This window comes from Monodelphis domestica, chromosome 1, assembly GCF_027887165.1.
Source record: "Monodelphis domestica isolate mMonDom1 chromosome 1, mMonDom1.pri, whole genome shotgun sequence".
NCBI lineage: Eukaryota > Metazoa > Chordata > Mammalia > Didelphimorphia > Didelphidae > Monodelphis > Monodelphis domestica.
In genome coordinates, this window is record NC_077227.1 from 373,679,090 (window position 1) to 373,691,920 (window position 12,831).

Here is a 12,831-nt window from a genome sequence, read left to right on the forward strand (position 1 = left end):
AAGAAGTGTCTGAGGTGAGATTTGAACCCAGGACCTCCCATCTTGAGGCCTGGCTCTCAACCCACTGATCCCCTTAGCTGCCTCTGGAAGATCTGAAGTTTAAAAGAGTACCCTATCCTCTCTAAGAAGAGCCTACCTTTAAAATAAAAATAGAAGTCCAGAAAGGCTGGGAAAATGAGAAAATGTCAAAAAATAAAACACATAACCATTGAAAATGTTTATGGAGACAGAGCAAGGCACAGACACAGAAGGGGATAGTGAAAACAAAGCAAACACATGCAAAGCTTTAGAGAAAAATATTAATTATCTCAGATTCTGAACTAGCTCAAAAAGGATTTCAAAAATCAATTAAGAAAGGCAGTGTTAAATGGAGAAGAGGAATAAGAGCAATGCAAGAAAAAATGGGCCAAATGAAAAAGGAGGCTCAAAAGCCCATAAAGAATCATTCTTTAGAAATTAGAATTGGGCAGCTAGAAGTTAATGATTTCATGATACATTAAGAAACAATAAAAATAAAAAGAACAGCAATGCAGAAGAAAATGTAAAGTATTTCATTGAAAAAACAACTGACATAGAAAATAGATCCAGGAAAGACAATTTAAGAATTATTGAACTGCCTGAAAGCCATGATAAAAAAAAAAGGGAAGAAAACTCCCAGATATCATAATATAAGAAATTATTCAAAGAAAATTGCCTTGATATTCTTGAAAAGGAGAGTAAAATAGATATTGAATGAATCCACAGATTACTTCTAGGAAGAAATCTCCAAATGACAACTCCTAGGAATAGTATAGCTAAATTCAGGAGCCCCCAACTCAAGGAGGAAATACTGCAAGCAGTCAGAAAGAAATAATTCAAATTCCATTGAGCTATGGTCAGGATTACACAGGACTTAGTAGCCTCCACATTAAAGGATTATCAGGAATGGAATATGATATTCTAGAAGGTGAAAGATTGAGGTTTACAATCCAGAATCACTTATCCAACAAAACTGAACATATTCTTTAAGGGGTGAAAGATGTCCCAACATGAGACTCAAGAGAATCCTAAAAAGGTAAATAAGAAAGAGAAAATTTAAGGGACTCAATAAGGTCAAACTCTATGTATTCCTACATTAAAGGAGGATATTTTTAATTCTTAAAAAAAAAATTTTAGCAGTAATAGAGCAGTTATAAGGAGTCAGAGGGTGTGGAAATAAGCTGATTAGGTGATATGGTATGCAGGAAAAAAATCAAGGGTGAAAATGAGGGTTGTACTGAGAGAAAGTAAGAGAGAGATGGAATGTGGTAAATTGTTTCACCTAAAGAGTTGTGAAAAACAAATACAGTGTAGGGTAGGATGAGTGTGGTGACTGGCAATGCTTAAACCTTATTTTCATTGTAATCAGCTCAGATAGGAAATAACAACCAATACTACTGGGGTACAGAAGCCTACCTTGCCCTATTGAGAAGTAGAAGGATAATAAGACTAGAGAAGTGGGGGTGGGGCATGACAATTGGAGGGAGAAGGAAGTAGGAGGGGAATAATAAAAAGCAAAACATCTGTGAGGAAGTACAAAGTGAAAGGAAAAAAGCAGGATCAAAAGGAGAAAATAAGATGGAGGGAAATACACAGTTGGTAATCATAACTGTGAATGTGAAGGGGCTAAAGTCACCCATAAAATGGAAGCAGATAGCAGCTTTTATTAAAAGCCAGAATCCTACTATAGTTTATAAGAAACAGATTTGAGGCATGGTGAAACATACATAGTAACAGCTGGAACAGAATTTATTGTGCTTCATCTTGAGTAAAAAAAGCAGGCATAGCCATCATATTCTCAGACAAAGCTAAAGCAAAACTAGGTCTGATTAAAAGAGATAAGGAAGGAAAATACACCTTATTGGTTAACTTGATTTAAACAAAGGAAAGAAGAAAATCAAATAATTCATATCCAAAATGAAAAGGGTGATCTCACCAATCAAGAGAAAATTGAAGCAATCATTAGGGACCACTCTGCCCAATTATATGCCAATAAATCTGATAATCTAAGTGAAATCAATGAATATTTACAAAAATACAAATTGCCCAGATTAACAACAGAGGAAATAGAATATTTAAATAATCTCATCTCAGAAAAAGAAATTGAATTGGCTCCCTGAGAAAAAAGGGGAGAGGGCCTAATTGTACAAAAATATTTATAACAGCTCTTTTTGTAGTGGCAAAGAGTTGGAAATTGAAGGGATGTCCATCAATTGGGGAATGGCTGAACAAACAGGTACATGTTAGTAATGGAATACTATTGTGCTGAAAGAAATGATGAGCTAGATGATTTCAGAAAAAGCTGGAAAGATCTGTAGGAAATGATGCAGAGTGAAATAATCAGAGCTGGGGGAACATTGTACACAATAACAACAATATTGTTCCTTGATGATCTGTGAAAACTTGGCTACTCTCAGCATTGCACTGATCTGGGACAATCCTGAAAGACTTATGACTGGAAATGCTCTCCACTCCAGAGAAAGAATTGTTGAAGTTATCTTTCACATCAGTGTATCTCTTGTTTTATTTTGAGGCTTTGGGTATGTGTGAGTGTATCTTACAATAATGACCAATATGGAAATGTGTTTTACATGACAAAAAGTTTTAAATTACAAAATTTTTTAAAAAGGAAAAGAACTTAACTGCTATAGCTGGACCCAGGTTATAAGGTGCAAACTGACAGACATCGGTGTTCCAAAACTTTCCTTACCTTCTTGTCATAATTTCCAGAGAAAAGGGGCATATGCTCATTGGAAGAGAATGTGGAGATTACAAAAAGATTTATTCATCAGCTTGGTAGATGGGGAAACAGGCTGGCCTTGAATAAAGAAAAGACTGAGGATTTCAAACTATGACTATGGTTAAGTCACTTAACCTGTTTTTGTCTCAGTCTCCTCTGAGAAAATGGGAATAATAATCCTTACTCATAGTTTAGCTGGAAAAAAAAAACACCCTTTAATCCTTAAAGCACTATAAAAATGTATGTTTTTCTTTTTTGAAGGGTCACAGAGCTAGAACTAAAAGTGATTTCAGAGGCAACCTAATCTAACCCTTTCATCTTACATGATTGGAAAACTGAGGTACAGGAAGGTTTAAAGACCAAAGATCACAATTACTATCAGAGGTGGGATTTGAACCAGAAGAAGAAATAGTGCTCTTTCCACTATATCTTGCTGCCATAGACATAAACCTATACACATGAATGATATGTATCACACATATGTATAGGTGTGCATGTGTGTGAATACATACATATACATGTTTAGTGTGTCCCCTCAGCAAAGTGGGAGGTCTGGGTCTTCATTTGTTTGTTTGCTAGTTTCTCTTTTTATCTTTATATCTCTGAGATACAGAATGGACAAACCTATCGTGTGACTCTGGAATTCTCAATGTCCTTGTAGCTCTGACATTCTGTGTTCTGTGTTCTAAAGGCCCCATCAGCCCTGGCATTCTTTAATTTGGAGATTCTCCCACATTCCTTCTTCATCTCAGGAAACTGAAAGAAATGGTCCCTGGCCCCTGTACCACAATATTCCTCAGGTCTCTGTAACAAGTAGAAATGGATGATGATGAAGCAATGAATTGATTAGGCTTTGGCAGACTCATTAATAGCAACTCTAGAAAGATTTTCTGGCTTCATAGTGAAGTGTTTCCCCAACCCTGGGGTATTTCTCAATTAGAAGAGAATCAGTCCTGTTTCCTCTTCCTAATTGGTTGTCTTTTATTCCTCCTTCCTAATTGAAATCTGGCCATTGTAGGTTGCCATGGAGGCAGCCCAATCTCTCAGTCTTGCTTTGGCACGTATCTATATTCAGCTGCCTGATGAGATGCTCACCTCACTGGGTTACTTGAAAATGTTGAATCGCTGAGTCCAACAGTGAAGTATCAGATTTTGAGGGGAAAAGAGCAGAAATGTGAAGAATGAGGGAAATGCTTGGGAAACCCTTTCTGGGGGTGGAGATAAGCGTTAATGGTCATCTTAAGAATAAAATTCCTCTAGCTTTGGATGTACCTGGAAAATGTACTATCTTCAACCATTTTCATTTCATTCCATTATTAATTATTCATGTCCTACTTAGTACTGTGCAACTCAGAAAAATGTATTGAGAAGACAAGGAATTTATATCAGTGAGTAGGTAATAACAATAATAGCTAGAATTTAAGGTGTGAAAAGTGTGTGTGTGTGTGTGTGTGTGTGTGTGTGTGTGTGTGTGTGTGTGTGTGTGTACATATCTATCTATGTTTCAATCCTCACAGGGTTGTAAGGTAGATAGTATTATTACCCACAATTTACAGATGAAGAAGCTGAGAGTTTAAGTGACTTGCCTGGGGCCACAAAACTAGTAATTGTCTCCGGCTGGATCTCCTCAGACAATTAAGTCTTATAGAGCCCTAACTATAAAATGAGCCCTGAACTCTACAGATGTTCGCTTTTATCATTATTATGTTATTATTATTATTTTCTTCTCCAGAAGTTCCTTGTATACCAATGAAATCACAGATTCAACTCAAAATCTAAGGGCTATAAATTTTGGAAAAACTGTCGATCAGTAAAGATGAGGGAACACTTTCTGGCAGGTATTCATTCGATTTGAGACTTGGAATGATAGGAAGGATTTGCATAGACTGGAAAGAAAAGGCTCCTCATTGTTTCCAGCCCCATTATCAACCCTCCTGGTACCTGAGCTTGACTAATAACTTGTGACTTTCCATTCCCTCTGACCCCTAGACACATCTCTTGCCCTTCCTTCCCACCTACCCAAACCTCTTGATTTATATCCTAACCACATTTTTCCTTAGCTCCACCCACCCACCACTATCAATTTTTTTCTTTTTTTACCCGTATGCCATACTATTCACACTTTGCCACTTAAAATAGAATGAAAATGAAAGTTTATCAAGTATAAGAAAGGCAGGGGTGGTATGAGGCCCTAATGAAATAATGCATGTAAAGCACTCTGCAAAATTTAAAGCACTATATAAATGGCAATTTTCATCATCATCATCATTAGCCAACAATCAGCTAGCTTTTAAAACTGACTCCATCACACCCCTGATTAAAGGAGTCTAGAGTCTATTATACTCAGGTCACCCAACCTCTGTCTTTCATTTGATTTCTTATTATGTATTTTCTCTATTAATTTCCATAACAATCTAAAGATATTTTGGAAATGTCATTTCTCATTAATAAATGTATATGTTCTTCTCATTAATTAAATTATTGGTTATTATTACTAACAATTAATAATTATTTACTATTAAGTTATCAATTTTCCACTCAAATTTATTAAATGTTATTTCATGAACTAGAGTTATCTTTACCACTAGTATTAGTACCTTTATTCATTTACATTTAAAAATTAAAATATAAACAAATGGATATATACACATATATAGAAATTGTGCTTATAGCTACTTACATATACATATATGATGTATATATACATATATAGACTACATGTAACTATTTACAATATTTGGTTATGACCATCATTTCCAACAAAGTCAATTCAGACCCTCAAACTATCAATAATTAACTTCACTTGTTTGGAAATTCAGTCTCAACTCATTCACCTTTCTCCAATTATCTCTAACATTTTAGCATTTCTCCTCAAGATTATTCCTTTTACTCTTTGTTTCCTCTTCAGAATTATTTGAAGCTTGAAAGTTCTAAAAAGGCTAGCAATCTTAGACTACATCAAGAAAGGCATAGTGTCCAGAAGCAGCAAGTTTCCCTGGTACTGGTCAGAAGTGAAGTGTATTAGGAAAGACTTTCATAAACTGGAACTTGTCCAGGAGAGGACAATTAGAATGATGAGAGGAACTGGAAGCTGACAAAGAAACTTGGGGTTGGAGGAACTGAGGGGGAGGGAGGGTGGCTAGCTGAGAGAGAAAAGACTTAGGAGGGACATAATACTTGCATGTTTTTAAAAACTATCATGGAGAGGCAGATATAACCTTGCTCTGCTTGACCCCATTGGGAAGAACTAGGAAAATAACTACAAGTTGTTCAGATGTAAAGACTCCAACAAAAGGAAAATCTTCTAAACAATTAGAAGTGTTTGAAAGTAGGATGAATAGACTTAACCATGATTATAAATCTTAAAGCAAAGTCCAAAGTCTAGAGAGAATTTTTGTTCCAGTGTTCATTGGACTAGATGACTTCTGACCTTTTCAGCTGAGATTCTTTGATTCCCTGAGGATAGGGACCATGTCTTAATTATAACTGTGTCTCCCCAAGCACATAGTCCAGTGCTGTATATAAGATAAGTGCTTAAAAAATGGTTCATTAAATGGAAGTAGAATGAATGAAAGGATGATGCTTTGTTTTGTTTAATTATCCAGGCTCTGATCCTATCATGGATAATTAGGTTTGGGCTATGTTTTCAGAACTAAAAGGATCTCATTTTTACCCTTCCTTTACCCTCTATGAATTCTTCCCTGAAATAGTAAATTCTGTGCCTTGGGCTTTCCAAATAGCTCCTGAGAGCTGAGAAAAGCCTAGCATAGTACCACTGGTCCAGACATTTTCTCTTCTCATTTTCTCCCAGGGTGGAGCCCAGATCAGCCTTGCAGAGGTCTGCCGGTCAGGAGAGAAGTCAGTACGCTGGTACAACCTCTTAAGCTACAAATACTTGAAGAAGCAAAGCCGAAAAAACAAGCAAGAAGCACACGGCTGCTCTGTGATAGTGGGCACTGAGAACTCGGTGAGAGAATGAATGGACGTTTATCTAACATATGATATTCAGAGGAAATGGGATATCCAGAAATGGAAATAGTTGTGATTGAAGGAAGAGAACAGTGGAGCTATATACTCCATATATACCACAGCTTAAAAAGTGCTTTGATAATAAGGAGAGCATCAAGAGAAAGTGAACTGAAATGATGAAGGACCTTGAATCCATGTTAGTTAAGGAGTGGTTGAAGGAATTAGGAAATATTTTTAGCCTAAAAGAGGCTCAGAATGGGACATGCTAGCCATATTTAATTATTTACAGGCCTTTTATATAAAAGAAATATTAGACTTGTAGTATTTGGCCCCAAAAGACAGAACCAGGAACAATGGGTGACACTTACTAAGACAACTTTAGACTTAAAAAAAAGTGTTAAAAAAAAGTTTCATAACAATCCACATCTCAGAATTTGGGTTGGTTTTCTCTGGAGGTCTTTGAGCAGTCTGGGGTATCATGTATTCATATTAGAGTAGGGTTTCCATTTTGAGTGTGAATTGTTGGAGAGGGAGAGGGAGAGGGAGAGGGAGGACAGACAGACGCAGATAGATACATATGTACACCTGACTATAAATATCTGCCACACTACAACCTGGCTAACCTCTCTGGATATACCAGTTAGAAATCTTCTTTTAACCATTAATAATAATAATATAGAGTTAATAATTTTTAAAACAACCACCTTGATTGATTTTTAAAATGAAATTATATATTGTGTTTATTTTAGTACAGTAAAAGGGAAGGTTAAAAGTTAATCTACATTTTAAACCTATTTCAAATATTTCTGAGTAGCAGAGTAGTATGAATACGGATGGATTCAAGTCCCATCTATGGCATGGATTGCCTTTGTGATGATTGTTAAGTCATTTAACTTCTCAGTATTCTCAGACAACTCTCTAAGACTAGGTTAGAAAAGAATTGCTAATCTACAAGTTCCCTACACTGATTCTGCCTCCCCTTCCCCCCAAAATGTTTTTGCATTCACCATCATTTTTGAAGTAATCACGAAAACATAGAGACCTACAGGTATATTCTTGCTTCCCCCCCATATATATGTATATATATATATATATATATATACATATATATATATATACACACACACATACATGTACATATATATATTTTATACAGAAATGAGTGTGTGTGTATATATATATACATATATATATATATATATATGTATGTATGTTTTATGTCGAACCATATAACACATACACAAATGGGCTCCTAGGTGACACAGAAGATAAAGAGCTGGCCTGGAGTCAGGAAACCTCATTTTTTCAAATGAATTAAAAAATCTGACTTCAGACACTTACAAGCTGCATGACTCTGGGCTAGTCACTTAACCTTATTTGCCTTCATTTCCCCAGGTATAAAATGAACTAGAAAAAGAAGTGGCAAAAAATTCTCTTATCTTTGCCAAGAAAACCCCAAATGAGGTCACGAAGAATTGCACGTGGCTGAAAAATTAGTGAACAACTACATACGTACAAATATATAAAGAATCTATATAACTTAGTGATACATATGTACATAACCCTACATTTTTCATTTGTCCAAGAGATATAATTTTATTTATGCGATGAAATCCCAAGGACCCAATAATGCTTTTTTCCTATACTAAAAAATGGATGGAATAAGTAGTTGATCTTCTCTCTTTCACGTGGAAAATATCTTTTGTAATTCATTTCAATTAGTCTTTCTATTTTGGGAAATGACATGAAGATTGTATTAGTGTATATAGAAAAGCACAGATAAATTTTACTGTCTTATCCAAAATAAAAAATATTTAAATTTAAATGAAGGATAGAATTTCAGTTATCAGAAGGAAAACAAATATTTTCCTCTGAGTTGTGAAAGAGCATTCTTTTTCAATTGAAAATCAAATATTGGGCCTATAATAGAATTGTTGTTTCCTGAACAGGCAAGAAACAGTATAAACAGAAAGCTGGAAGACCTGGATTCAAGTTCTACCTGATGCATCCTAACTGTGTGACCTTGGGCAAATTACCTTTTCAGGCTTTTCAGGCAACTTTCCAAGACTCCTAGTTGCAGGGTGGGGACAAGCTGTATGGGTAGAGGGAGTTCTTCACTGGCTGCTCTCTATACCAGTGAGCTCATGGACATGGTCTCCTCCCAAAACATGTTTCGTTATATGACTCTGGCCTGTAAAGACACTGTAAAAGACAATAGAAATAGTTTGGGAAGAATATACTGTTGAATTCCACAGACTTCCACCCAACCCACCATTAGGGTAGGTGACGGAATAGCTGTCTCTGCAGCTCTAGTTGTTTTGAATTGGTATTCTCCAAAATTGATTAGGGTATGGGGATAATCAGAATTTCACAGGACTGATAAGTTCCTTTTAAGCTCCGTTGTAGCATTCCGTATATTTTTGGTATCTGAACCCCAAACTTTGATTGCTAGACCAATCCATTTATAACACTTTGAGGTACTGCAAATTATAAAGACTAAGAATCATATTTCTTTTTTAATTTTATTATGATATAATGATTTTTAAGGATCTTATTTCCAAGTGGCTGTGTGACTTGGAAATGTCATTCAAGTAGGTTTTGATTTTGTTTGTTTTGTTTTTATCTGAGCTATGAGAAAACTTTTTTATTAAAGGGGAAAAAAACAGGCATATAGTGAGATTGTTTTATTTCAGAAGATATGAAAGACATTATAACATGGTGGCTCAAGATCCAGCCTGGAAAAAATGGCTTTAAGGCCTCCTTCTGTGATGTATCAGAAGTGACATGAGATGGAGGTAGAGGGTGGCGCAGGTCACTGGTCCCCATCCCTAATAAAACTAAATCACAGTTCTGTGACACTTTATGTTTCATAAGGTACTTTCCCCTCACAATTTTCCTCTACTATAAGTAACATAATTCTTATTCAACAAGGCAGGCTCAGAATGGTAAAACAGTTTGTGGTTATATTATTGTTGTTCAGTCATTTTCAGGCGACTGCTAACTCTTTGTGTGATCCCATTTGGGGTTTCCATGGCAAATATACTAAAGGGGTTTGCTATTTCCTTCTCCAACTCATTTTATAGATTAGGAAACAGAGGCAAACAGAGGTAAGTTGCCCAGGGTCACACAGCTAGTCAGTGTCTGAGGCCAGATTTGAACTCATGATAATGAATCTTCCTGATCCCAGGACTCATCCATTGTACCACCTTGGCTGCCCTTCTGGATGGTAGTAAAAGGCAGTGTTATTAAGGAAAGAGCATTGAGTTTAAAGTGTTAGCAGCATACTACCATGGGACTTTAAGGAAATTGCTTAAATTCTACACCTCAAGGTCCTCCTCCTTAATAGAATAGGATTAGACTTTATTATTTTCTATTTGGTTTAGTCCTGTCTGGCTCTTTGTGTCTCTATTTGAGGTTTTCTTGGCAAGGTACTAGAGTACTTTGCCATTTCCTTCTCTGACTCATCTTACAGATGAGGAAACTGAGGCAAACAGCGAAGTGACTTGCCCAGAGTCTAGTGACTGAGGCCAGATTTGAATTTGGGAAGATGAACCTTTTTGACTCCAAGCCCAGGATCAATCTATTGTGCCACCTAGCTGCTAGGATTAAACTACATGCTCTCTGTTCTTTCCACCTCTAAGACCTATGAACCAGGAATGATGGAACTGACATAACTAGACCACACTCACTAGTAAAATAGATCAAAGTCTCTTAAACCTGGCATCCCTCACCATTTAAAAACAATGTTGTGAGAACTCTATTTTGAAATAATTTCTTTGTAATTCCTTGTGTTTTATGCACGTAAGAATTAAGACTCCCAAAGAGGCCTATTACACAATGGACTGGGATTCTTCAATGGGGCTCTAGGTGATCTCCAAGCTCTCTTCCAACTTTAAGACTTGTAAGTTCTATAAGAATGAGCAGCAGAGCTGAGAGATGATGAGTGACCTCACAGCCCTTCTCTTCTCTCTAGGACACCGTTTCTGCACTCTTGGAACAAACCGCTGTGGAACTCAAGGCAGTGGAGAAGAGGCTTGAGGGGGAGAGTAATGCTCTGACTATGGAAGAGAGCTGGTGAGTGAAGGAGGGCTTTCTCCCTCCCTCTTCCCCCCACCTCAGCACTAAGCAGTTCCAGCTGAAAAAGGACCTGAGCCCAAGGCTTTATCCCCGTGTTCCCTAAGCTTTCAGGACAAGAGTTCCCTGGGGAAATCCAAAAATGACGCTTCCTTTCGATGCCTCCACAGCTCCAAATTCCAAATGCTTAAACACTGACAAGTGTTCTTCTGCCCAGCTCCTCCTTTCATTAAGCCAGCCTTCAGCTTCTCCTCCTGTTGTGATTGAGAGCAGAACTATAGGGTTGGGGGTTGTTTTTTGTTTTTTGTTTTTTAGTTTGTTTTGTCTTTGGCAAACCGCTGTGCTGGTTCAAACAGGAGAAGGTCTAAAGCTGGAAATAGACATAGGACATGTCTTCCAAAGCTCTGGCAGAGGATCAGTGGTTTAGGCCAAATTCCCAAGCTTGTGTTGGGACTTTTCACACTGTTACTTAGCAACCCCGCTTCTGTTCTCTCTCTCTTCCAAGCCCCTTCATCCCCACACACAGACTCCTCTCCCCACCTCTCCTGACCATTCAGACTCTCCAACACACTGACTTATAAATATGACTTGGGCATATGGGAGTCACAGTCAAATGGAGATAAATCCTACTGTATTCCCAACAGAAATCTGTGGTCAAAATCTTAGCCCTGCTCCAGTTGTTGGTATCTTTATATAGACTGAGGTCCTCCACCTCAGTTTTCACTTTTTCTTCCCCATGATCACATCCTTTTGGCTCTGCATCTTAACATTAGAGTCTCCTTATTTCCCCAGACTCTAGGGGGGAGGACCATGAAGGCAATCAGTGGTTAGGAGTCATTGGGGTGAGTCTGTCTCTGGGTTAGTGACCAAAGCCCTTTGTGCTCTAATAGGCCCTATGATGAGGATCCCAATGGTGGCAGTGAGAATGAAGCAGCAGCTGAGGAGGAGGAGGAAGAGGAAGAGGAGGATGTTTTCACTGAGAAAAACTCACTGAGTGTGGAAGATAGCCCAGCAATAAAGGTAAGGAGGATAAAAATGAATGATATCTAGGAGTCTGAACCAGCCTCTCTGGTAATGATAATCACAACACACCAGTATCATTGCTTCTCCATGCTCCTTTCAGGAAAGAAAATACTGTCATTAGGTGGATTTTAACTTGCCCGTGAGAATTAGATGCTGAAAAAATGGACTCTAAGCTGTTGCCACTCATCTACCAAGAAACAGACATTTTCTTTGACTGTGTTGCCCATGCAAAAATATTGAGTAAGAAGGGAGTTTATCCACTGGGCAAGGAGTTGGGTTAAATGATCTCTAAGATGTCTTGGTTCTAGGAGTATTAACACACCCAAGGGCAGCACTACAGGCCCATACAGAGTTCTGAGGATTGAAACTGATAGCTCTGGGCACTGACCCCTGGGAGAATCAATGGCACTAGATTGACAACTCCTAAGAGCCCTTAAAGTTGGGAAGCTTAAATACCTTTCTTGGGAAACTTGGGGATTTAGGATGAGAGGGATAATTGACTGGCTTTACAATGGTAACAAAGGAAAATGAGAGGTCCCTGACCAGAAAAACAGTGAGGGGCTAATGCTTTACAATGGGCACAAAAGGGAAAGATCCAGCCAATGGGCTGACCTAGATAAGGACTTTGGCCTAAGGGGAGAAACCATTGGGACCAAAAAGATACTAAACACTTGATGGAATTAGCCCTCCCCATTTAAACTACTTTAAAATCAATTGTTAGTCTGAGACTAGTGAAGTTGGACTTTGCCTCAGGGAGAAACTCTGAGACAAGTTCAAACTAGGGGCTTTTTACTTTTAAGCTAACTAAACTGGAGTTATCAAATCTTACTAGGCTACAAGTTGGGGGCTTCTAGATTCCACATTGAAAGGATTCTATTTATCTCTTTCCCTTATATCATATCCAAGGGCTCTAACACTCTGTTCCTTACTGAGGAAGTGGTTCTACAAGGCTTCAAATTCTTGCCCATCTTCTGGTTCTTCCTGGTGTATGAGATACAGGAACTATC

General features: G+C 37.6%; 1 protein-coding gene across 1 annotated transcript in view; it reads left to right on the plus strand.

Annotated features, from left to right (window-relative positions):
• WWC1 (WW and C2 domain containing 1) overlaps positions 1 to 12,831 on the plus strand; it is a 153,545-nt gene that overhangs the window by 129,445 nt on the left and 11,269 nt on the right. The window contains exons 16-18 of the mRNA XM_007473983.3: positions 6,570 to 6,725; positions 10,701 to 10,801; positions 11,692 to 11,821. Coding sequence (XP_007474045.1) covers positions 6,570 to 6,725; positions 10,701 to 10,801; positions 11,692 to 11,821 — 387 coding nt within the window. The remainder of the gene's footprint in view (positions 1 to 6,569; positions 6,726 to 10,700; positions 10,802 to 11,691; positions 11,822 to 12,831) is intronic.